General features: G+C 37.7%; 1 protein-coding gene across 1 annotated transcript; it reads left to right on the top strand.

Annotated features, from left to right (window-relative positions):
* Positions 1-276: 276 nt before the first annotated feature.
* Positions 277-26,101, top strand: SSR1 (signal sequence receptor subunit 1). The gene is made up of 8 exons (XM_059399399.1): positions 277-458; positions 3,820-3,932; positions 7,591-7,678; positions 8,954-9,216; positions 10,950-11,026; positions 11,809-11,887; positions 13,564-13,657; positions 23,732-26,101. The coding sequence occupies exons 1-8, from the start codon at positions 380-382 to the stop codon at positions 23,797-23,799; spliced, it is 861 nt and encodes a 286-aa protein (XP_059255382.1). The 5' UTR covers positions 277-379; the 3' UTR covers positions 23,800-26,101.
* Positions 26,102-27,436: the final 1,335 nt, after the last annotated feature.

The raw sequence follows: 27,436 nt of genomic DNA, 5'->3' as shown, positions 1-27,436 counted from the left end.
ACTTGAAATTATACAAAGACTACCGCCGCCAGGAACCAGGCGCATCGTCATTCAAGTAAAGTAACGGGCAAGCGGGGTGGGCCAAGCAACAAACCTCAGGTTGCCAGCCCGCGTGTACCGCAGGAGGCGGACTTTCGGGGGAATGTCGGAAGAGCGCGGCGGCCGGTCACGTGACTCCTGGTGCCGCCCGCGCTCCCCACCCCTCCGACCAAGCAGCCACGTTGGCGGCGTTCCTCGGCCAGAGGAGGGGGCGTGGCAAGGACCCGTGCGTGATGCGTGCCCCGCCCCCTCCCGGAGCCCGGATGAAGAGTAACGCCATTACCGCCGGAGCCGCGGAGAGCACTGGCGGGCGGTGACTGGACACCGGACCGGCCGCGCCATGAGACTCCTCTCCCGCCTGCTTCTGCTGCTCTTGCTCGTATTCCCCGCTACGGTCCTGCTCCGCAGTGGCCCTGGAGGTAAGGCGAGGGGGGTGGGCAGCGGGTCTTGGCCGGGAAGAAGCCAGCGACAGCCAAGTTTGAAGCCGGAGGCGGCAACGGATCCTGGGTCCGTCATCCGCTCCGCCGGCCTCTCCCCACCCCTTCCCCGACCCCCGGCTTGCAGTTGGGGGGTCCCAGCGCGCGCGGGGCGAATCCCCGCTGGGGCCTCCGCCCCTTTCACGCGGAGCGCGGGGCAGTGCCGGGCGACCTTGCTTGGTGGCCGCCCGTAGCCTTGCGTTTCTCTGTCCCGGGACCCGCGCCTGCTGCTGTGGCCGGAGTTGGGGGGTCTTGGGCACAGGGAAGGAGGCGAGTGGGCAGTGGGCACAGCTGCACCCGTGCGCGCCGCAGCCGTTGTATTTCTTCTGGCCGCCTCCGCTCCACCCCCTCCGCTCTGGGCTGACGTGTCTTTAGCTTCCACGTTGGGAGCCCTCCTTCATTCATTTGCTGAACCCGTGGTTTCTACACACCTAAACTCCTAGAGCATCTCTTCCCGCTCCCCCTTCGTGGTCCTCTCCCTGCTTATCAGCCCCTGCACCCTGTGTGTTACCAGGAGGCTTCATTTCAGAAAAACTCCCCATCTTCGCCTGCACTGTCCACCCCTACTCCCAGGCCAACTGAGGAATTCCTGTTACTTGAGCCCTCGTTTTCCTCCCCCCGCCCTTTATTTCCTGTAACTGTTTTTTGTTTTGGGGAAGCATCACATTTCCCTGGGGAAGAAACGTCGAATTCGACATTATACGTTTGTTTGTTCTTTCCAGCAGTTAATCTGGTGTGAAAATAACTTAACCCGACGTTAAAGATGGGGAACCTTGTCTTTTTGTCCTGGTTCTGTTACGAACTTCAGCTTTCTAATCTGTAAAAGTCAGTCTGACTAAACGATCACTAGAATTCCTTTCAATCTGTAAGTTTAAGCAAACTGTGTGAGAATGATACGATATGAATGATCATGGCAGGTATCCACCAGTGCTTTTGCAAAGAAGAGTGAAGGGACTGGTTGCTCTTTAGTGGATAAAAAACCAAGTGAGAGAATTAATCAAATCTCTTAATGAATTCATTTGCAGGCTTAAAGAGGGATTCTTTTTCTTTATGAGTTGCTTGCTGGTTTGTTCTTATTGGCTTTTTAAAAAATACTGGGGGCTCTTGGGTGGCTCAGGTCATGATCCCAGGGTCCTGGGATTGAGCCCCGCATTGAGCTCCCTGTCTGGCAGGAAGTCTGCTTCTCCCTCTCCCACTCTCTCTGCTTGTGTTCCCTGTGTCTCTCTCTGTCAAATAAATAAATCAAATCTTTAAAAAAAAAAAAAAGTAAAGAAAATTTAACAATTGTACTTAGAATCTAGAATATGTTTTTTCAGTTTTGAAAACCTTTTTTTTTTTTTTTTTTAAGAAATGTCAATTGTATCTAAACCTAACTGGATAGCTTTAAACATTTTTTTGTGAGGAATGGTCTTTCTTTCAAAGGATATTTTTAATTTTTGAGAATTGCTAAACTTTCTAGGCACAGAATTGTTACTGATTAATATTAGTATCTACTGAAATGCAGGGTGAAAAGCCGTTGTACATATTGAGAACTCCTGAAATTTAAGTCCAACTTAAAATTATTATGTCAGGATAGGTATTTTTCTTATTGGTTTTACAAAGTGACTTGTAAATTATGAATGCGCTGTCTTTGTGCAGCAAACAGTAGAGGCTGTTTTTCAGTTCATGATGTGTGGTTCAGTGTTCTTTAATGTTTTACATAAATCTTAACAGCCGGTAAAAATTCAAGGAACTGGAAAAGGCTTAAAATGCAGAGTCCTTAATATATACTGTTTTTCCTGGGTATTGTAGCATGTACACATGCTTCCTTTCCCACATTTTTTTTCCCCATCTGAATTGCCACATCATCATTCTTTCTGAGAAATGTTGGAAGAGTTAGTAGAACTTTGAAATTTCTTTAAGTGACTCTCTTGTCTGAAATAGATTTAATATGACTTATTTAGAGAACTTGTGCCTATAAAATTGTTTCTTGGCCTTAATTATGCTTAATTTTTCAATGTAAGAGAAATTTTAAAAAGTACTTAAGACATGTTTGGGGGCACCTGCATGGCTCAGTGGGTTAAGCCTCTGCCTTGGGCTCAGGTCATGATCTCAGGGTCCTGGGATCGAGCCCCACATCAGGCTCTCTGCTCAGCAGGGAGCCTGCTTCCCCCCTCTCTCTCTGCCTGCCTCTCTGCCTACTTGTGATCTCTCTCTGTCAAATAACTAAATAAAATCTTAAAAAAAAAAAATGTTTGAAACCATATGCAAAAATAAGTGCATGCTTTCAGTGCTTTCAACCCTGAAGTTACCAGTATAGCTTTTATTTTACTAAATGTGCTTTATGCAAGCTAGTTTTTACCGTGGATGCCACACAAATATTTGTTCCTTGGACTTACATTGCTATCAAGTTCTAAGAGTTTGAGCTGTAGTTAACTTTAATAACAAATGTTTCTTGCCTAGTTACCGAGATTGCTGTTTTCCTTTAGACCCGAACAGGGTTTTGTTTCTTGTATGGTTAATAACAGGGATTAAATTCTGGAGCTTCTTTCTTTTATTTTTTTGTGAAATTTTATCTTTTGACAGAGAGCATGCCTGTGTGCACATACAGGCATGTGCGTCCAAGCAGATGGAGGGGCAGAGGGATTGGGAGAAATTAGGCTCCCCTCGCAGTAAGGAGCCTGCTCGGGGGAGGGGTAGCTAGGTACATGGATGTGGGCCTTGATCCCAGGACCCTAGGACCATGACCTGAGCTGAAGGCAGATTCTCAACCAGTTGAGCCAGCCAGGTGCCCCTGGAGTGTCTTAGTTTTAAAACAAACTTACTTGAGGCTTTTTATTCGAGCTTCAAGGCATTTTTAGTTTCAGCAGTTCATTTTCCCCAACAAGTAAGTGCTTTTGAAAATTAAACAGCATTTCCCATGAAAGTTAACATACAGTTTATAAGACTATTTTTTAAAAAAGTTTATTTATTTATTTGAGAGAGACAGAGAGAGAGAATACACACAAGCAGGGAGGGCAGAGGGTGAGGCAGGCTCCTTACTGAGCAGGGAGCCTGATGTGGGAGTTGAATCCAGGACCCTGAGATCAAGACCTGAGCTGAAGGCAGATGCTTAACTTAAGACTGAGCCACCCAGGTGTCCCTGGTAAGACTATTGCTAAGATAAAATCATGAATATTCTAGATGCATTGTAATTTGGCATCTTTCAAGGGAACTGGGAGATTGAATTACTCCAAGGGGAAAGGTGTATTGCCTATACCGGGGACTGAAAAACATCAGTATGCCAGCGGTAAAGCTTAACTTCTAATTTGTGTTTTATTGTTAGGCTCATTAGCTGCAGCTCAGGATCTCACAGAAGATGAAGAAACGGTAGAAGATTCAATAATTGAAGATGAGGATGATGAAGCAGAGGTGGAAGAAGATGAACCCACAGATTTGGTTAGTGTTCTATACAGTGTTCTATACAGTGTAATTCATGTTTATATCACTTCTACAATTTATCTTTTTTTTTAAAAAAAAAAAAAAGATTTTATATATTAGGGAGAGGGAGAAGCAGACTCCCTGCTAAGCAGGGAGCCTGATATGGGGCTTGATCCCAGGACGCAGGGACCATAACCTGAGCAGAAGGCAGGCGCTTAACCAACTGAGCCACCCAGATGCCCCTAGAATTTATCTTTTTATAGACCAATTTGGGATTAAAAGTCTTGCGTTTAGAGGTTTGTTACTGTGATCAGAGTGGATTGAAGTTGGGAGAAACAGGCCAGTGACTGAGGATGGATCATGAATATTTTCTTGCACAAGGAGGAAGGCATGATACAAAGAACAATTAAAGATCATATAGACATGAACGTGAGAGGGTAACAGTGGGAATGGCACTGAACCAGTGTTGATAGATTTGGGTAGCATGCTACTTAGTTTTTTTGAGTAGCTTCTCGCTCTAGATCTCATCTTCCTCCTCATTTTTTCCTTCATTCAGTAAGAATATATTTACTGGGTCCCTACTATGTGCTAGGCACTGTTCTTAGTTCTGCAGTAAACAAGCTAGGTATTCTCTCTGCTCTCATGAAGTTTCTGTTCTTAGGGCGGTATATATGTGTTTTGGTGGCAGACAGTGAGGAGCAAGGAGTAAACAGTGTATAAAATGTGCCCTGTGAAGAGGAAGGGGCTTAGAGAAGATCTCTTAAAAAGTCCAGTTCTGAAATTTTTACTATAAAATTACAGTAAAACAGTAAGAATGTTGGGCTAAAATCAAGATCATTGCAGCATGCTTCTAGCTCATTTTATTTCCTCTCTTGGACTACTATAATTTATCCTGCACAAATTTTTACTCCAGAATCAGTCCTCTTCATGGAATTAGCAACACATTGCCTTCAGTGTCCGAAAACGAAGGGCATCGAGTATGAACTGTATCAAATTTCTACTTCTGAATATATTATTCATTCATCCTTTTTACGTTTTCTTCTTTAAAAAAATAGTGAGTTGTCTGTCTTTACTCTTTCTAAGGCTAGGCCTACCACCTGTGTTCTTGTCCCCATCTCGTCCTGTGGGATTTTGTATTATTTCCTTCTGTAACTTTATTGTTCTTCTCAGTGACTTGATTCTGATAAGCTATGCGTGTATTTCCCTATGCCACTTCATATTCCTCCACTTTAAGTTGCTACACGTTTTTTCGTTACCAGCACGTTGAAAAGAATAAATTGTACCACTTCACATTTGTAGTGTGGTTTCATCTGATGTAACCAGTAAAACTGTTCTTGCTAAATCACCATTGACCTAATTGCGAAATTCCTGGCCTGTTTTTCGTTGTTATCTTGTTTGAGCTCTTGGTAGCATTTGCGGAGTACCCCTTCCTTGAGTTCCTTCGTGTTGGTTTCTGTCCCCCTGCCCCTTTAGTTTCCTCTGCCCAGTTGCTGCTGCGTGGTCTCGCTACCACCTTTTCTCCCTCTGCTTGGCTCCTTCATGTTAATGACACCGTGGTGTCAACCAGCACCACCTTTTCTCGATTACCTTCAGATCCTATCTCTCTAGGTATTTACCTTCCTGAGCTCCATACCTTTATTTCCAGCTCTCCGCCAAATAGCACCATCTGGATACTCCATTCGTACCTGAAATTTTATATGTTCAAAATGGAATTCAGCTTTTACCATCCATCCCACCTCCGTAACTATTTTCTGTTTTGATACGGCTCTAGTGATTCAAGCTCTTGCCTCATGACTTTCTTTTTATCCCACACCCCATTAATCAAATCTTCAGGGTGATTTCTCTGAACCATTTCTCAAGTGTACTCCTTTCTCCTTATTACAGTTTATGATTCCTGCCTTCTTGTCTCTGGTCTCTTTCTATTTGTGGGTCTCTTTTCTCAAAAGTAGAAATTCACTAACTCTTACTAAATGAATAGTATCATTAAGGATATTTAATATATAACATCAAACAATTGCCCAGTCATCAAACAAATGTTTGTGTGTCTTCTCTTAAGTATACGACCTGGGTTTGAAGAATGTTTAAAGTATAAGACAGTCTTTGCCCTTGAGAAGTCTGTCTATTGAGGGAGAGAGTGTTTTACATAAGTGAGAGAAGCAAAATGCCAGTAAACAGTGGTGCCCTTAAGCATCTCAATTTGTTAAAGACCCGAACACTTCAAGTATATGACTATCTCTGTAATCCTGATTGATGAGTAGAGAAGTGCTGCACCAAGGATTAAAATTTTAAAAAAATTTTAAGGTAATTTTTTTTTTTTAACATTTTATTTATTTGACAGAATGATTTGGGGAAAGAGGCAGAGGGAGGAGGGGAAGCAGGCTCCCCACTGAGCAAATAGCCAGATGCTGGTCTTGTAAGCAGGACCGTGGGATCATGACTAGAGCTGAAGGCAGACGCTTAACCAACTGAGCACCCAGGCGCCCTAAGGGTTAAATTTTACATTAAAGTTTGTTCATATTTTTTAACTACTGTATGAAGATAGAATTTACATATCATACCATTAACCTGTTTTAAACATAAAATTCAATCTACAGTAAATGTACCAAGTTGAGCAGCTCTGAATTTTAGGACCTTTCCATCATCCCAATGTGATCCTGCTCACTTTTTTTTTAAACCACTTCTTCCAGGGCGCCTGGATGGCTCAGTTGGTTAAGTGGCTGCCTTTGGCTCTGGTCATGATCCCAGGGTCTGGGATGGAGCCCCACATTGAGCTCCCTGCTCAGCGGAGAGCCTGCTTCTCCTTCTCCCTCTGCCTGTTGCTCTGCCTACTTGTGCTATCTCTCTGTCATCTAAATAAATAAAATCTTTAACAAAAAAATAATAATAATAAAACCACTTCTTCCAAGTTGTGACATCTTCTCACAGGAAAATTGTTTTATTAATTTGGGATGATGACAAGGTTGTCTAGAACAAAAGTCAGCAAAATGGCTGCAGGCTGTGTCTAGTTGTTCTTATTGTTGTACATACGGTCTGTGGTTGCTTTCATACTGAAGCCTCAGAGTTGACCAGAGGGACCTCGTGGTTCCCAGAGCCAAAAATATTTGATATCTGGGCCCTTGGGTTGGTGCTGCTTTCAGAGTCCTATTTCCTTCACCCTTGTGGGAAGATGGGGGGGGGGGGGGGGGGAGACTGAGTTTGAGACTTTTTCCTATGAGGAGCTATTCCTGGCATTTAAACTGAGAGGGAAAATAAATACTGTTTAACTTGTGAATTAAGTGTTCCTCTGAAAGATGCTGTTTTTAAAATTTTTTCAAACTTGACAGATAAAGTTTACCAACCCATGTTCAAGAACCTTATAGTTCTGAAGTGTGGTTTGAGTACCTGCAGCCTTGGTATTTCCTGGGTGCTTTTAGAAATAGGGTTTCAGGCTTTCCCTGGAACTGAATCAGAGCTGCATAAAAGCCCCAGGGGACTGGTATGCATATTATTCTTAGAAATGACGACTATGGAAGTTTTTATGCTAACTGATAAGATACACTGAAATCCATACCACTCCTAATCCCTAATCCCAGCAAAGCTTGGGAGAAGCAATATTTTGTCCCAAATCTAGTGAAGTCGTTACTTTTAAATGATGTATTTTCCTCCAAAATTATCTTTTTAATGTTGTTTTTGTTAGGCTGAAGATAAAGAGGAAGAAGATGTATCTGGTGAACCTGAAGCTTCACCAAGTGCAGATACAACTATCCTGTTTGTGAAAGGAGAAGGTAATAGGGAAATGTTAGTTTTAACTCAGACATGGGAATTTTTCAGATGACAAGCTCACTTTTTGGGGGAAGCATTAGTACTGTTTAAAATCTTTATTCATTTTCCTCTTTCTTACAAGTATGGTATAAATACATATTTGAAAAAAATCCTCTTACATGTGTGATTACCCATATCCATAAGGTAGTATTCCTGGCATTTAAACTAAGGGGGAAATTAAATAGTATCTCTTTTAATTAGAAGTTAAATATTCTTTTGGAAGATACTGTTTTTAAACTTTTTCAAACTGCCACAGTAAACTGACTCATATCTTGAGTGTATAAATATTAGTGAAATATTAAATCTGTATAGTTAGACCTGGATTAGAGCCTAGTTTCATTAAAAGAAAACATAATGTCTTATATTTTTGGGGAGCTATAAACCAATACTGTTCTCAATATTTTGTGTGCATTCACTTTATCTTAACAGAAACTGTATCAGGATAGTTACTGTTAAATTGAGATTTAGAGAGATGTAGAACAGGTCCAGAGTTACTGCTCTGTTAAATAGATTATAAAGATGGATTCAGATGTGTCTGTCCCAAAGCCTCTGCTAACTGGGTAAAACTCAGTTCTGTAGGCCACATATAATTATTGAAGAATTTTCTTTTTGATGTTATTATCTTGGTCTTCTCAAGTTTTGTTTTATTCCCACATATATTCAAATTTTATGCCTACAAAAAGTATGATTTGATTAAGAGATTTCCCCTCTTTTTTATAGCTTCCTCATTGGGTTGTTACTTCAAATTTTGTGTTTTGATTGATTGCTTAAAATGGTATGGGTTACCTGGTTAATTTTATTTTTTCAATATTTTAAAAGATACTACAGTTTTCAGGTGGACCTCTTAGACTTACCTTTCTGTCATTCTTTTCTTGTCTGCACAGATAACAGATATAAGTTGGAGGTGACTTCAAGACAAGTAGTCCCACTGCAAGTTAATCTGACTGCTAAAAATACACAGCTCTTTCTTTGACCACATAGCGTGGAAGTGATGTAGTCTAACATATAGATTCTGTGTTCAGTTATGAAGTTGGAGTGCTAGAGTACAGAGAAGCGTTCCAGTTTATACACCAACTGTAATCAGTTACTAGTTAGTAGGAAACTGGGGTGCTCTACTGAAAAGGTTCTGAAACCACGTCCATTTGTAGGAAAGTTTGCTCAGATCCTTAGTTATGTCTACTTATTTTGTGTGCTTTGAACGTTTTCTAATCTTCTGGTTTCCTTTTTTTGTTTCTTAGATTTTCCAGCAAATAACATTGTGAAGTTCCTAGTAGGCTTTACAAACAAGGGTACAGAAGATTTTATTGTTGAATCCTTAGATGCCTCATTCCGTTATCCTCAGGACTACCAGTTTTATATCCAGAATTTCACAGCTCTTCCTCTGAACACTGTAGTGCCACCCCAGAGACAGGCAACTTTTGAATACTCCTTCATTCCTGCAGAGCCCATGGGTGGACGACCCTTTGGTTTAGTCATCAATCTGAACTACAAAGATTTGAATGTAAGACCTGCTAAACATTTTTTTTTTTTTTTTAAGTTACAGATGGATGAGAACAATTGACATTGTTAAATGAATACTCTTATATTTATTCATTCAGGCACCTATTTATGGTTGGAGCTGAGATGGACAACAGGGAGGCAAAAATAATTTGGTCATAGTTGTCTGCAGGTCTAGAATTCAGCAAGGCAGATAGATATGAACAGGTGATAGCCCAGCATAACTGAATCAGACTAGAGATAGGTAGTAGCCTATAGTAGCAAAGAGGGTGTGACTTGAGCTTGAGCTTAACAGGACAGTAAGCCACGCAGTGGAGTCTACTTCTTACTAAGATGGTAAAATATATAGAGTAATTTGTTTTGTACCTCCGTTCATTGCTTCTATTTTTCCCATTTTACTGCTTTAATTTTAAGTCTTAAGGGCTTTCTGTAAATTTTTCCATCATTTTATATACTCGTAGATAAAAATATAATTAAATATTTTTAGGATAGAACAGTGAGGTTTATGGTTTATGAGAACCAAATAGTCTTATACAAGCTCTGTTGTCTTTTTTGTGGTTTTTAATATATATATAGTATGTCCAATGAATGAATGAGAGAATCCCACTAGAATTTTACTGCTGGGAGTTGACCTCTAGGTGCCAGCTATTACATCCTTCAGATGAGAGCACATTTAAACCATTCCCTTCTCAAAAAGTTCTCAGAGAAGGAAATTCATTCTCTCTTGGAAGTTTACTCAACCTTTTTCTTCACGTAGTGTTAACATGTCTAGTCATGTCTAAGGTAAATCTCTCATGTTGCAATTAAGTTTTCTTTTGTTTTTAAATTAGTGGGTTTTTCATCCTTCAAAATAATATATTATTCTTCCTCAACATTATAGTTATGCATTTGAATAATTATATATTTTATCTTGTTTTCAAGCAGAATTAAGCTTAATCCAACAGACACGTTGCAGTTTTAGTACCATTTTGAATGTTAGTTTATATCAATGTATTCTGATTCTTGGAATTGTCATTGGAGCAATGCAGGTAGAAAGATTTTGAAGTAAAACTTATATTATTACAGTTTAGCAGTAAGTGACAGTTCTGAAGAGTACTGCCTTTGTGTGAAGCATCAAACACTGGAAATAGCTATCTATGTATTATCCCACTGATTCTTGTATTTGAAAACAAGTTCTGCTGAACTGACAAATTGTTCCAAGACTGCCACAGAAAAATATTTTGATACTGAAAATTACATTTATTGTAAATTGATTTCCAGTCCATTATAAATTTAGAGCATGGATTTGACTTCTGTTCAAGTCTAGTTCTTAAAATCTGCTACTGCAGCTGCTACTATATACGTTTTCATACTCTTCCCTTCTTTTGTGGAGGATTATACTCAGCAGAAGTTATGGTTTCTAGTTTATGGGTATTTATGGGCTTTGTTTCTATCTGTGCATTTTATCCCCTTTTTATTTTAGTTCCCTGGTTTCACACACATTTCCCCTTTCCCACCTTCACAAAAGCAGAGGACAACTTTAGCAAAGAAGGAGGCATTTTTTATTTTGTGGAAGAAAGTAATATTATAATGTTGAGTCTGAATTACTTGTATAGTGCAATTACATGTGACTTTTGAGTCCTACTGACCTAAGTGATGAGAAGGCTGTTTTATATCTATTAGGGTAACAGTTTTCAGAAATCTTATAATCTTCTATTTTTTTTCAATGCCGTTGACATTTTTGTGATTTATTAATAGGGCAATGTATTCCAAGATGCTGTCTTCAATCAAACAGTTACAATTATTGAAAGAGAGGATGGGTTGGATGGAGAAACGTAAGTGAAATTTGCAGTTTGTAGATCTTGATCTCACAGGGCAGGCCTGGAAGGCTTGCTCCTATCAACTTTTGTTTTAATAATGAAAATAGACCAAACTAAGATTCCTGTGAAATCCTGCTTATGTAAATCTGTATTTTAGGATTTTATATTTTATAACTATTAATAATGAGTTAAGAAAGATAATAGAAAATGACCAAAATTGTTTTAAAAAGGTAGTTGGCTTTCTGAATGTCCCTTCTTTCTAAATTCCTATCTACCTCATGCTCATGAGCTGATCACCAGCATCATCTAAGTTACATACCTCTTCAATTGCTGTTAAAAATATAAACTAGATGTTCTCTTAGAAACTGTGTTCTTGAAGGATAATGAGTCATTTGTCACTGTATACCCAAATACGTAGTTGACCAAAAGCAGTTTTTTAAGTTAAATTATGCAAAATAATTTAATATTTGAGGGAGACAAAACCTAATGCAGTTATTTTAACTGAGCTTGAGCTTGAGTGTAATAAATTGTAATTTTATTTATTTTAGATCATATAATTGCTTTTTTTGACCAATTGTTCTTAAAGATAAATCTGTGAAACTTACTACCTAGACTTAAGTAGAATATAAAATATTTTTTTCCTTTGCTCTACAGTTATTTGGAAAGCATATATTGTGTTAGAATTTTAGTTGTGATTACAGCTATGGTATTGTTTGAGTTAAAGCAGGATTGTAGTTTTAATTAGTTGTGATGTTTCTTAAGAATTAAAGCCAGTTTGCTTTTTCCTTTTATATCAGAATCTTTATGTATATGTTCCTTGCTGGTCTTGGGCTCTTGGTTGTTGTTGGCCTTCATCAACTCCTGGAATCTAGAAAGGTAATTCTAGATGAGTGACTCTTACAGCCATACTTTAAAAGTTGTTACCATACTAAGTATAATCTGGTTATTTGTGGCTTTTTGCTCTCAACTGTGGGTTTGTGCATTTACAGGTTTATTGCACCTTTTTTAAAATAAAACCTAAATATGAGATCTTGGATATGTGACTTGTGTCTGTTCAGACTTCCATACACAAATGTATTAGGGTCTTTTGGCTACATCTTCCAGAATAATCTTTACTTTCATATTGTAATTCTAAATTATGTTAGAATTTTCATTCCTTAAACTCAGACATAAGATTTCATTGTTCTATTTGCTTTTTCATGGATGCTTCTATACCTTTAAGCAGCACAGCTTTTACATTTGCCTTAATACTATTAACTCTAGGAATAATTTCCAGTTAGCAATTAATTGAGGCTTTTCATTTGAAAAAGAAAGAATGAATTTGGCCGTATTCCATCAAACTTCTGCTTTCTTGTTAGGGTAGTAAAGTGGCAGCACTAATGGACCTGCCATAATCCTGGTTTCTCTTTCACTGTGTCTTTATCTGTCCTCCCTCTAAAGAAAACAGAATAGCCCATGTTCCTCTCAATGGAAACTATAACAAGATTTGTTTCAAAATTTGTATTAAGTACTTTAAAAGAGAAATACTTAGTGCTCAAGTATTACTTTCCATAACTTTCTTTACCTCATTTTCATAGTAGCATTTTTGCTATAAATTCGTGTTAGATACAAGGACATCTCCAGTTTTTTTGTTTGTTTGTTTGTTTTAGGGGGGTTTTTTGTTTGTTTTCATTTGAATGAAGCCAGTTTTTAGTTACTTTTCATGTATTCATGTAGTCCAGTTTTGGATGATATACCTAATACTCTTACATAAATGATTAGGTTTGTTGTTTAAGAGCAAGACTGAAGAAGGAATTGAATCACTTTCTCCCTAGTAGTTTTTTGTTTGTTTGTTTTTTTAAGTTTTATTTATTTATATGACAGCCAGAGATCACAGGTAGGCAAAGAGGGAAGCAGAGAGAGAGGGGAAAGCAGGCTCCCTGCTGAGCAGAGAGCCTGATGCGGGGCTCCATCCCAGGACCCTGGGATGCAGACCTGAGCCGAAGGCAGAGGCTTTAACCCACTGAGCCACCCAGGTGCCCCATCTCCCTAGTAGTTTTGATGCAAATACTCCAGGAACAAAGTTTGAGGTTGTTAGCTTAAATGAGATTTAAAATTTTTTTTTTATCTGTGCCAATTGTTTGTGTTTAGTTAGCTAACAGTGCAGAAATCTACCTGCCTGCGTGCAGCATTCCAGTAATTATCTTGAATTTTGTTGGATGTTAAGATAAATTTATGATTTGATTCCTAAAGGGAGAAAAAAATCACTGTATAAGTAGAAGTTCTTAGTCGGTCCACCAGCCCACAGACATACAAAGTTTTATAGCAGAGGAAATGTCCTTTAAAACCTGAAAATAAATCATTGTTATGAAGTTTTATTCCTTATCATCTATTCTTTATAATTGGAGTTAGGCATGAATTTATCCTTCTAATTAATAAAATACTTGACTAGGAATATGTTTTGAAGAGGACATATTTGTTAAGATATTTAAATTAGGTAACAATACACTTTCTTAAAAATTATAGTGACCATTATAATAGAACTCCTTTAAAATGTTTTTATGCTCTTTTAGCGCAAGAGACCCTTACAGAAGGTAGAGATGGGTACATCGAGTCAGAATGATGTTGACATGAGTTGGATTCCTCAGGAAACTTTGAATCAGATCAGTAAGTACTCAAAACTTAGCTGGAAAAATTTTCTCTTAAATGCAAATTAAGTATTTTAGGTATCAAAATGCTTGGTCAATGCTACTTAACACTCATCTTTTTCATTACTTGTGTAGAATCAAGTGTAATATTAATAAACACTTTAAAATTTTATTCTGAGTAGTATTTTTAAGCTTTAATTTAGAATGCTTCCAAATCAGCAGTTTTATATACAAATGTGTGAATTGTATGTATTCCTAATCCTTTCCTATCTCTTTTTTTCTGTTGCTTCAGTGCAGAGTAGAAGAGGTGAGGCAATTAAATTTTTTAATGGTGTTTGCTACGTATAGTACTGGATTTTGTAGAGCATATGAATACTTTACAGGACGTTTAATGAGTAATAGAAGAGTTTTCTAGCACTGTATTTATTAGAAAAACTAACTACTAACTGCCCACTGTAGTTTGAAAGAATAAAACTGAAACATAACTTGGTAGTTTATCTAACATATATTTCAGTTTCATTATGTATGTGATTACTTAAAATACTAATGTTTATGAAAGAATGAAAGACTTTTTTCCTCCAATTGTCAGTGGACTGTTGTTGTTTTATAAGATTTCTTTATTTACGTTAGAGAGTGAGCAAGTAAGCTAGTGCAAGAAGGGGCAGAGGGAGAGAGAATCTCAAGCCGACTCTGTGCTGACATGGAGCCTGATGTGGGGCTCAGTCTCACGACCCTGAGATCATGACCTGAGCTGAAACCAAGAGTCTGTTGCTCATCTGACGATGCCACCCAGGGGCCCTGTAAATGGACTTCTAAGAAACATTCATTATAAGAGTACTATGGCCTCGTATTAAAAACATTAATAAATAGTACAGAAATGAAAAACTGAGATCACCTCCTGTCTACACTAATTGCATTTTCTATAAATAATAGGTGTTCATTATTCTAAGTATTTTCTCTATACCAGTACGTATGTCCGTTGTTTGTGAATATTTTATACAAATGACATTGTATTGCAAACACTGTTCTACTTTCTGAGTTTTCATGTCTTGGATTTTTTTTTTTTTTTTTAAGATTTTATTTATTTATTAGACAGAGATCACAAGTAGGCAGAGGGGCATGCGGGGGGGGGTGGGGTCAGGCTCCCCGCTGAGCAGAGAGCCCAGTGCGTGGGGCTTAATCCCAGGATCCTGGGATCATGACCCAAGCCGAAGGCAGAGCTTTAACCCACTGAGCCACCCAGGCGCCCCTTGGATTTTTTTTTTTGGTAGTGCTTTATTTACCTCATTCTTTTTAATAACTGGATAGTATTCCTTTATCTAAATGTGTCATGATAAGTTAAACCTATTCTGTATTGAAGGATATTTAGTATTTCCAGTTTTTCTTTCTTAAATTAAAACTATAATGAACATTTTTATATAAAAATTTATGGGATAATTTATCATTTTTTAATTGAGTTGGTTGACATATAACAGATTCACATGCACAGTGTAATGATTCAGTATTTGTATATATTGTAAAATAATCACAGTAAGTCTGTTACCACACATAGTTAAAAAACTTTTTTTTTAGAATTTACTTGAATGCATGCTCACAGGCAGGGGGAGGGGCAGAGAGAGTGGGAGAAGCCGACTCACCACTGAACAGGGTCTCCAACTCGGGCCTCTATCACAGGATCTGGGATCATGACCCTTAACTGATTGAGCCACGTGGGCACCCCAAATCTTTTTTTTTTTTCTTGTAACAAGAACTTTTAAGATCTACCCTCTTAGCAAACTTTCAAATACATAGTGCAGTATTAAAAACTATAGACGTCATGATATCCATTACACCCCCATGACTTAGTTATTTTATAGCAGGAAGTTTTGTACCTTTTGACCTCCTTCTCCCCTTTCACCCACCCCTGTACCTGGGATACATAATTCCTTGAAAGTAAAATGGTTGGGTCTAAGGTTACATACATTTTTATTTTTATTTTAATGAAAAGTCCTATTTCCCTTTCAAAAGATAGTTTATATTCTCAGCAGTGCACAATATTGCCTGTTTCTTTTTCATTCTCACCAATCTTAAGTATTTGTTTTTAAAGATTTTATTTATTCATTTGAGGGAGAAAGTAAGAGGGGATAAGGTCAGAGGGAGAAGCAGACTCCCCGTGGAGCAGGGAGCCCAGTGCAGGACACGATCCCGGGATTCTGGGATCATGACCTGAGCCAAAGGCAGTCGATTGATCAACTGAGCCACCCAGTTGCCCACCAGGCTTAGGTATTAAGTATTATCAAATGTTTTAATTTGGCAGTATGGTATGGTACGAAATGTTGTCTTTCATACAGTTAATAAGGTTTGACTTCTTTACACATATATATTGGCCACTTAGTATCTGTTTTCTTGTGAATGGGCAGTTCATGTCCTCTCCAGGGTTATGAAGTGAATTGTTTTATTGTTCCTTTCAGGGAGCTTTCTCTGTTGAAACATAATTATGATATGGTAGTTCCTTTTTTAGAAGTGGGTACAAAACAGTAACAGCATAGGAGGGAGGGGCCTTCGTTCTCTAGGAGAGAGTAGGGGAGTCATTCATGAAAATGGACTTTTGACCAGAGTCTTAAGAAGTTAGGTGAGGGGCGCCTGGGTGGCTCAGTGGGTTAAGCCGCTGCCTTCGGCTCAGGTCATGATCTCAGAGTCCTGGGATCGAGTCCCACATCGGGCTCTCTGCTCAGCAGGGAGCCTGCTTCTCTCTCTCTCTCTCTCTGCCTGCCTCTCCATCTACTTGTGATTTCTCTCTGTCAAATTAATAAAAAAAAAAATCTTTAAAATAAAAAAAAAAAAAAAGAAGTTAGGTGAGAAGGAGTCTTCAGTTTTATGTACCAGGCTAAGGACTTGGCTTTTCTTCTTGATAAAAGGGAGCCATCAGATACTTTGAAGCAGAGAATTAAATTCATATTTTTTTAAAAAAATTATCATAGTTTTGTGGTGTATGGTTTAGCAAGCATAGCAAGCAGGAGCCACTAAAAGTTGGGATACCAGTTAGATGATTTCAATATAGCATCTGAGAAATCTTTAGGGCCTAAGCTAAAGCAGTAGTGATGTGGAGGAAAAGAAACTAGAAAGGTTTTTCAGGATTGGAGCAGATTGGGCTTTGGGTGGCTTTTTGGATGTTTGAGGGAGGAAGGAGGGAAGAGTTAGAGTTTTAGGCATCTGGATGGAAGATGATCCTGTTAGGGAATACAAGAAGAGTGGCACAGTGCATGAGGGGAGAGGAATTAGAACTAGGTCTTTTGATCGTGAGGAGCCCTGATAAGGATGTCCAGTAAGCATTTGAAAGTTGTATTTAGAGCAGAGGTGTATCAGGATTTGGAGACATTGATGGGGCACCTGGCTGGCTTAGTCTGTGGAGTGGGATTGTAAATTCAAACCCCGCTTTGGGTGTAGAGACTATTTAAAATTAAATTAAAAGATTTGGAGACATTGGGACATACAGCGTAAGTGGTAGCTGAGATCCCATGAAATAATTTATCTTCAAATTTAAATCTTTGCTGTTTAAGGACAAGTTTTCCATATTATCCTGATACGAATAGCAAAATATGGAATCGGGTTGTAGGGTAAACTGTGGTCTCTTTATAATGCATCAGAATTCCTTATGTAGTCTGGTATGTTTAAAATAAGGGTTCTTCATGAATAACTAAATTTTAAATATCTTACACAGAATTGTTTGAAATGTTGAAAAGCATTAAAAGTCACAATTGAAAAGTAAAGTCACTATAAGCTGTGGAGCCATCCCTCCCAAAGAATTTCTGCATGACAAATAGATTGTGGGTAGGGGAGTGGTTTTATAGTATCTTTCTCCCTGACATTGTTGTTCATGAACTTAAAGCTGAGAATTATTACACTTACAGAGTGTTTGTATTTATGATGGTATTTTCATTAGCAGGTATCAGGTGTTTAGTCTGTCATAATACTATGCTGTGTTCTCAGTGGGCATGTTGAAAAGAAGAATATTACTGTTTTTTTCAGAGTTTACATTTCCACCTGAGGAAAATAAAGCACATTTATGAAATATTTGAGTAATCAGAGATGGTATCTGATATGTGATAGAGTGAATTATATGGACAACTTCTAAGTTAGGAAAGGGGACCATACTAGGATCTAGGGAGGCCTTGTTGAAGGACTGTTTAGCACCTCCTTATACTGGGCATTCTAGAACACTCTGCAAGGTGAGGTGCTGTCTCTATTTACTGATGAGAAATTGCTACTGAGAAAAAATAACCTGCTAAGATCCTCAGCTGGATTGTCACATTCTGAAGCCCATGTGCTTTCCCAGGAAGACTTAAGACTCAAAGAAGGATAGCGTTAAAGTCCCTAAATGTTTTTTAATGGTACTGGTCTTTCTTGCTCAAAATCTGATTTTGTTTTAGGTCCATGTCTTAACCACCAAAGATACTTGTATTATTCCTTTTTCCATTTACATGAAACCCCTCATTTTGGAAAAACTTCATAAACAACAGTGAAACTTCTGAACAGCATTGATATAATCTGATTTTCCAGTTAGGAAGATGAAAGTTTTTATCAAAATCAGGGTTGTGATTCATTGCCGTCTACAGACTTATTGAGAGGCATGTTATCTATAAATTGTTACTAGAATTTGAAAATAGGTGGAAAGCATGTCACACTCTCATACATAATCAGTCCTTTTTCACCATTACTATTAGCAAAGCCTGGGAGCTAAGAGGTGCTAGTTGGAGCCTCATCCTGTGAAATCAAAGGAGTCCTGAGACCATTTCAGAAATTGGGTGCACAGTGACTCTTAATGATAAAAAACAAACGGAGGGTTGATGAAGGGCGGTGGTGAGGGACAGGTTAGATGGCAGATGGCCATTAAGGAGGGCACTTGTGATGAGCCCTGGGTGTTCTATGTAAGTAATGAATCACTGAACTCTACTCCAGGAGCCAGTATTGTTCTATATGTTAACTACCTAAAATTTAGGTTTAAAATATACATATATATTACTTTGAATAAAAGAAAAAAATCTTCAAAATTGGGAACACAAAAGTTAAGAAGGAAGAAGGGTATAAAAAAATACATGTGATTAATAAAAACATGATTATTTACCCCCCCTTTTAAAGTAGTCTCTACACCCAACATGGGGGTTGAACTCACAACCCTGAGATCAAGAGTCCAATGCCTTATTTATTTATTTATTTATTTGACAGAGCAGGCAGAGAAGCAGGCAGAGAGAGAGGAGGAAGCAGGCTCCCCACTGAGCAGAGAGCCCGATGCGGGACTCGATCCCAGGACCCTGGGATCCTGGCCTGAGCCACAGACAGAGGCCTTAACCCACCAAGCCACCCAGGCGCCCCGAGTCCAGTGCTCTTTTTGCTCAGTCAGTCAGGCATTCTAATTATTTGCTCTCTTAGAGTTAATTTTTTTTTTTTTTTTACAGTGCCACACTACTTCCAAAAAAATTCTGATTTGCAAAGAAATAACTCCCTTCCTGGTAGAAATAACATCACATTTAAAGAGTAATTAATTATTTTATATATTAATAAATAATCATGTCAAAATATCTTCAGTGGTTTCATAAATATCATTTACAATATGTAATTGTTTTTCCAATATGGGACAATGCATTGCACCTGGTAGCTCTGTCTTAAGTACCCCCCCCAACCTTTTTTTTAAGTCCCTTTTAATTTATAACAGTTCAAAAAGGTTGGCTTTTCGACCTGTGGAAAGTGGCTTTTCATACTTTAATATGTGTAAAGATCATTTGAAAATCCTGCTGTGATGCAGGTTCAGGTAAAGTTTCAGATTGGTGCAACACCGAATGGTGTTTCTAACAGGCTCCCAGATGGTGCCAGTGCTGCTGGACCCAGTTATCACCCTGAAGGATGAGACTCGAGAAAGTCCCATGTTCCCGATTTCTCTGATTGTTTTCTCTTGATGCCTTTTAGTTAAAATTTCTTTAACTTGGAAGATAAATCTATAGGTTTGATTAGATTGAATCATTTTTGTTTCATAGCATATATCATGAGTACTTCTCCCTGATCACATCAAGAGACAGTCTTTGATTGTTCCACCATTAATGATCCTGAATTGAGCACTAGATTAGGGTAGGAGCCACATGACGTTCCCATGTAACCAGGAAAGGGTAGTGGTTTTGCTTGTAACCTTGAAGTTTTCTCTGTGGCATTACTTTGGAATCACACAGATCCCCAGTTCAAACCATTCACCAGCTTAAATCCTTTCATGAATCAGTGTTTCAGAAGTTGTGTTGATTTTTTAATGAAATTTCTTTAATTTTTACTAACTGCCATTCTTTTGTGAAGTAGAGCTCTCCATCAACTGGGGCTTTTTGGTTACATTATAGAAAGTAATTACTGTTAGAAGAGGAGGATAAGTGCTTAATTTCCCTTTACTTTCCAATTTTCAAAGAGTTAACTTAAAAACCACCCAATGTGACAAAAGAGTTTTTCTAATTTTCTCTTGTTTTTTGATTATCATGTACCAACTCAGCTTTATACTTTTTTTCATGCTCAGATTGTTACAGTTTTGACTGCTGGCTGCCTTTCTATGCTTTATCTCAACCAAAGGGCTGAGATGGGTTTACCAGTTGCCTTTTTTGAACCACCTTCATTCTCACCCTTTGGATCTTTGAATGATCCCTTCCTTGCTGGCTCATCAAGATAATCCAGACATTTTGTGTTCCATGCTCTAGGCATGGAACAAGCTGTTTCTCCAAGGACTCCTAGATGATACTAGAAATGAAAATCTAGGCTTTAGGAATGTCACTGATACTGGGTGACATTTTTTCTAGGCCTGTTCTGTGAACTGAGCTAGAAAATACATATTTTTTCAAACCCTGAAATCATACTGATATTTGCAGTTCAACTTAAAAAATACTTTTACTTAATTTTGTATGCTTGTATTTTGTTTCTCTTAACACTTGATTCCTTACAGCAGTAGTTCTCAAAACTGTAGCACTCAAGAACCACCTGGCCAGCTTCTTACCCTTGCTAGGCCTCACCCCCTAGAATTTCCAGTCAAGTAGGTCTGGGTGAGGCCCAAGGATTTGCATATCTATTTTCTCAGGTGATTTTTGAGGCTGCTGGTCCAGACCATACTTTGAGAACCACCTTCGAACATGGTTTTCTCAGAGTAAAGGGGTTGAGCCAAATTAAAGATAATTTAGGAAAAAATAGCCCTATCTTTCAAAGATAAGACATGTGCTTTTCATATTTGAGGACAGAATGGAGAAAACCAAGAGAAAATTTAAAGATAATGAAACAGGAGGTGTGCATGGTAGTGGAAGTCTCTCAGGCTTCCAGGAATATTGGAGGGGGGCGGGTAGTGTGAGAACAGACAGGTTTCAGGGGCCAGTGTTTAATTTGGCAAGAGATTTTTCTCGTCTCCGTCTCACTCATCAGAATGTAAAGAAAGGAGGGGTGGTTTGAAACGATTTGAGCCTGCTACAAATACATTTTCTCCTGATATGTTGTGCATTTCAGATTAGGGTGCTTCTGTTTCCCTCAAGTCTTTTTAACTGTAAATGACAGGTTAGGTGCTATTAATAGAAAATTATAGGTCCTTTGTTTAATACTAGTGTTTTAAATGTATACGTAAGGCAACCTGATCAGAAACTTAGAAAGATGAAGTCTTTCATGTAATTTGACTTTCTTTTAATTTGGGGATCCATTAGAAAGCTTGTAATTTTTATATCATTAATTTAAGAAATTGATCTGACAGCTATTTATGTAATATGACTCCCCCAGGTGTAGTAGGAAATGGGATAGATTGTGCAGTCTGAGAAGGGGTTGGTGAGGGCAGGTTTAGGTTTCTGCTGACATTTTGCCTTTGTCTTTTTAAAAAAGAAAAAAGTTGCAGCTTTGCCACAATTAGGTGGTTTTCTATAACACCTTTCTTTTTAAATAAGGACAGCTGGGGCGTTTTCAGATCTGCCCCATTTACTGAATCTCATTAACATCATTTCCAGTGTTTTTTGTTCTTTCAGTTAAGTGATTTCTTATTTCATATAGTTTTAATCTTTGCTCTTAAAAGTTGAAGTATTTTGACCTTAAATAATATATTAGGTTTTTGGGTTTTTTAAGTATTTTTTTAAGGTTTTTGGTGGGGCAGGTGGTAAGAGGGGGTTGTTTTTTTTCTTGGGCTGAAAAGCATTACACACATCAGTTACTGTTTTTTGCTGAAGTAAGATAAAATGCTGCTTTCTAGGCCCTTGAGGAATTTGGAGCCATTATCCCAAAAGCCGAATGACTCTAGAATGCTGTCTTACTCTGTTGCTCATGTATCTGCTTCTTAACTTGGCTGTGCTGGGCTGGTGGAGGTTTTTAGATTTCTTGTTAAGGTAGGCAGAGTTGGCTGCCTTACTAGAGTCCAGTTGGGGTGTTGAAACAGGCATTAAAGGTCCTTTGTGGCACTTTTTCATGTGTTCTATTGAAAACCCTGCCGCAGATGGTTGAAATTGTTGTGAAGTGCTGATTACTGACTTAAGTTTGCATAGTAACCACTACATTCACACAGAGGGCTGTTTGATTCCAAAGTCCTTTTTTGGGGCATCTGGGTGTCTCAGTCAGTTAAGCATCCGCTTTTGACTTGGGTCATGATCTCAGGGTCCTGGGATCGAGCCCCACATCAGGCTTCCTGCTCACCGGGGAGTCTTGCTTCTCACTCTCCCTCTGCTGCTCCCCTGCTTGTGCTCTTGCTCTCTCAAAGACATAATTAATCTTAAAAAAATAAAGAACATTTTGAGGAGTGCCTGAGTTGGTTAAGCGTCCAGCTGTTGATCTCAGCTCAAGTCTTGATCTCAGGGTCCAGAGTTTGAGCCCCACATGGAGCCTACTTAAATAAATAAAGCTCAAAGATAATATTCAGCATATTGTTTATCTTAAAATATTATCTAATAATTGGTCAGTTGCATAAAGGCAGTAGTTTTAGTCTAATCTTTCTGAAATCTGATGAAAGTTGCAGGCTTTTTCCATCAGAAAAATGCTTCTGTGCTCAGTTTTGGGTGAGTTGAGACCGCCCCCAAACACTTCATTAACTAACCTATCTTAATAAAGTATCGGGGTCAGTTTTCCTATGATTTGCAGACTCAGTATTTCATAGTCATTAAAGCATATTTTTGAAAAGGAATTTAGCTGCTAAGTATTCTTGATAGACATTTACTATATATTTTTATATTACAGTTTTGGGATCTGGCAATTTTAGAAAAATTAAGATTCTCTAGGTAAATTTCTTTTCATACCATTGTTCATGAAATGCTTACAAAACAAACCCCATACTTTGGTGTTAAATATTTTTTCCAGCCCTTCATTTTTTTTTTTTTTTTAAGCTGGAAAAATAATTTTAGTTTGTAACTTGTACCACGAAGGGTCTTACTTCCTAATATATAAAGTGCTACTAGAAATTAAAAAAGTAGTGGTCAGAGAAGAAGATAGCCTTACTTAAAGAAACATACAGGTGACTCCTCTTACTGGATCAAAGTAAAAACTCACCACCAATTTTAGCTTTTGTTTAATAGAACCCACTAGGAAGATAATGTAAGGAGATAAAGAGAAAAAAGTGTATATACAAAGAAGGCTTACGTTTGCAGGATGGTTTTGATACTGATCTTCTAAAAATTTCCTTTAACCTGCTGTTTGTTGCAGCTAAATTTGTGGAATTGCCAAAAATTAGCAAACTGCATGGCTTAATTTGTAGGCAGTATAAGTGTTTTTAAGCTGCAAATTTCGTACCTTTGACACTATCTCTAAAGCACTTACTTACACATGTATAAACATTAAATTGTTGAATTTAAGATTTTGCTTGGTTGCTTAAATATTCCAGTAACCAAGAGGAGACCTTTTCCTACCCTGGTCACAAAAAAGTTTTGTTTGAATTGAGTTACTTCTTGAAGGATTATTTTAAAAGTTAGTTTAACAACCTGTACTACACAAGAGGCATTTATACTAGGGTGTTTTTGCATGTGTGTTCTTTTGTTTCTTTGTAAACTTAGTGGTAAAGTTGAAGGAAAATGCTTTTTAAAGGTCTTTTGCATCCATCATATTTACAATAAGCAAGTTAAAACTTTCTCTTTTCTTCCAGATAAAGCTTCACCAAGAAGGTTGCCCAGGAAACGGGCACAGAAGAGATCAGTGGGATCTGATGAGTAAATGTTCCTTTGTGCAACAATTCAGTCTTTACTTAACCTGCCCTAATGTTTTTCGGCCTGATGGGAATTAGTGCAGAGAAGCCATATCACCATAGAAGGCAACTACTACTTATGTGTGGACTGAGCAATCAGAGTCTGTGGCGATAATATTACTGAAAATGCACTGCATTCATTTTTCTAAAGTAACAAATTTGGTTTTTTTTAAGCCATTAAAATCTATGTGTGTGCGTGTGTATGTATGTGAGCAGTTGGTGTTACCAGAATCATTGTTGAACTACCTGAAGCCTGCCTTTAGAATACTAAATATAATGCTATTGTGTCTCTTTTTGACATTTTCTGGTACTCCCCCCCCCCCCGCCAAAACTCAATGAATATTTGTCCAATATGATTGTAAATGTCCTGCCTTAGATTGTTTTAAAGAAAATAGTTTGTTTCTCTTTGAGAATTGCTCAAATCCAGTTGATGGAGCAAATTAGTATTCTTGTTGTTGCTGTTTTACAACTAGTATTCTAAAGGCACAAACAGGAGTAGCTGCTTTTTAGCAATAGAATTGTTTTGGTATTTTGCTGCTGTTTACCATAATGCGCACCTTCAGAAAACTTCCCAAATGAGTCCAAGGAATTTGGGGATTTCTAGCAACAAAATTGTGAAGCATGAGAATTCTGCTGATTTTGATATATAAAATCCACCCCTTTTTCTTTTTTTACTTTTTTTTTTTTTTTAAGAAAATGGTACATTTGTGGGACCTGAGTTGTGTTATCCATTGTTTTTTTTTCTGATCCACTTAGGTTTTTTTTGTTTTTTTAAGAGATCATATTTTTCCCTTAATAGGAGTATCTTGCTTGAAAAAAAATTGCCTTGGTCTATAGACTAAGCAAAAAGTCAGTTTATAGGGGCAGAGATATATTACAAGTAATACTAATCTGTAAAAAAAAAAAAAAAAAAGGAATTGGATATTTTTTTAAGTAGTTAACCATTTGGTTTTTATCTAATATTTTTGGGTAATTTGTTCAGAAAACCTTTTTTAAATAAATCTGAAGAATTCCAAAATTTTAAGCACTTAAGATCTCAGTACCAAAATTAGATTGGACTTTGTAAAATCCTATTAGAGTCACTCTTGTCCCAGGTAGTAAATGAAGTTTGGCATTATTGTCAGACTGGATAAAGAGTAAAGTAAAATAGTGTGAACAGATAAGAGGCTTTTCCCCTCTGTCTTTAAGCCATATTCTCCCACATATATTTTGTAAAGAAATGGTAAATGAAATTCTAGTGGCTGTTTAATTCCTGATCTGTCTTTAATACAATGGATTTACCCCTCCTGCCCTCTTCTTTATAATCCCCGCCCATTCCCACACGAAACAACAGCAAAACAAGACACACAAACAAAAAAATCTTACCAAGTTCTTTAAGTATTTAAAAATCTGAGCCAAAGCCTATGACAATAGAATAGAAGTTATTGTTGTATAGTTGTTAATCACTTCGCAAGTAGGGGCTAAGGTGTCAAATTCTCTATATTGGCATTGCTGAACTATAAACTTTCTATATCTGTAATATAAAGTGTTTTGAGTTTTTAATTGGGCTGTATGATCAGTAGCTTATTTTGAAAAAGCTCTATGAGCTGTAAAAACTGCATGTTTTTTTGTTTAATGTAATATAGGAGACCCTCCACCTTCTCAAGGAATATATTTCAAAACATTGTTTTGTGAATTCCTAAGTTTTTGAAACTCCTAGAACCATAATGCAGTGAGGTGTAATTACAAAATTTAAATGGTTTCTGGACAGTTTCATTGACTACTTGGTGGTACTTAGGCAGTGGCAAAGCCACCGAGGTACAGGTGCCAGCCCTTCTGATTCCTAAGTAATTTGCCTTACATGCTAGCCTTTCCGCTGCTGAGGTTCAGATTAGTACCTCAGAAGTTATTTGTCATGTTGTTTCGTTTTTTAGCATTGATTGGGAACAGTTGAAAACTCTTAAATCCTCAGCTGCCAGGGTCTTCTATAGTATCAGTATGTGTTTAGCAGAAAACTAACTCCATAATGAATGGAATTCAATTCCACACATGGTTTGTTCAAGCACACTTAATAAGTAGCCTATTTTTTAAATGTCTTTTTTAAATGTAAATATTTGGATGAAGTTTTTAAAGTTTGTTTTGATATATTCATTTGCTACACCAACCATGGTTTCAGAACTTACCTTTTGAGCAAATTGGTTTCAGAATCTGTAAAATGAACCAAGAATCTTGTGTACCAAACCTGTCACTCAGACATGTGAGAATAATGTGTTCATAAAGCATGGATCTTGCTTTGGTTGTATAGCTTCATCATTCATTTCACGGTCTTACGTAGTGAGTGAGTTTTCAGAGCACCCCTGCCCTCTGAAGTGTTGTCTGAACAGTGGGGTGGAGCCGGAATGGGACCTGCGAGGTCCTGAGGAAGAGAGAAGTCAGAAGAAGAGGAAGGTGGGCTTGACTTTGGTAGTTTTTAATATTAAGTCAGTTTCAGGAAATAGTGACTTTGATAGGAGGGAAAGGCAGATTTAGCTCTTAAAAAAAGAACAACAACATTGAAATCCACTGCCTTAAAGGTATATTTGCAGTGCATTAGCCTCTAATTGTATTTGTCTCCGTTGAGGAGTAGTCAGTGGTGGTAATGTGACCTTGAAATCTTTATTTAATGACTTAACATTATTTTGGAGGTACAGTAATAGGTAAATGTAATATGTCAGTCTCATATAACATTCATCTTTTTTGGTAGAATGATTTCCATACCCTTGGTTGGAAGAAAAAAGAAACTTGGTTAGTGAATTTAAATAATGAAGTAATTTTTCTTTTTTTTTTTAAATCTTGAACTTGGCAATACACATCGTCTCTCACTGGGGTTTTGATCGGTTACAATTCTTGGTCTTTCATTTTTTATTTTAGTTCCAAAATTAGATGTTAGCTTAAATTTAAAAATTATAATCTGTATATCCAGCTACACTTGAAATATTCACCACATTTTTGGACGGCATGATTTATAGCTGTAACATCAATACATTTATTCTAGTTTTACTAAATAAAATCCTACTTTGAACTAATCTCTCCAGCTTAGTGAAGAGCAACCTTCAACTCCTCACTGCTAGCATAAGCAGCATTTTAGTGTAGTACGGGGCAAGAACAGAGCTGACCTGCAAACTTTCCAGCAATTTTAGGCCTCTTACAGAACTTTACCAGTTAATATTTGTATGCTTTTATTCTTTGTTTACACAAAAGCCTAGACTTTTATAGTAATTAATTCTATATATAACCTGAAGTTCTGGAGATTTTCCCTTTTTCAGACTTTGGATTTATTTAGGAGTATGGCTCTGAAGTTCAGGTACCAATAGCTGCCTTTTTAAAGGCAATAGAAAAGGAACTCATTTATTAAACATCAGCCGTGGACTGTTCTCTTGGGCCTCTCCTTTCATCATCTAATAAAGCTTCACAACAACTCCCTAAAGGAAGGTGATTCTCACTTTACAGAAGGGGAAAAAAAGGTTACAATTTGATTTTAGATTCAGAGCTTTTTCTAAAACTCCCACATTCTTTCCCCTGCACCATGTTTAAGATGGAAATTTTATAAAACCAAGCATTTGGGCAGCTTACTAATACTTGGTTTTC

The sequence above is a fragment of the Mustela nigripes genome, chromosome 5 (genome assembly GCF_022355385.1).
Source record: "Mustela nigripes isolate SB6536 chromosome 5, MUSNIG.SB6536, whole genome shotgun sequence".
NCBI classification, from domain to species: domain Eukaryota; kingdom Metazoa; phylum Chordata; class Mammalia; order Carnivora; family Mustelidae; genus Mustela; species Mustela nigripes.
Note: the sequence above shows the minus strand (reverse complement) of the source record. Positions and strands in the feature narration are given on the sequence as shown.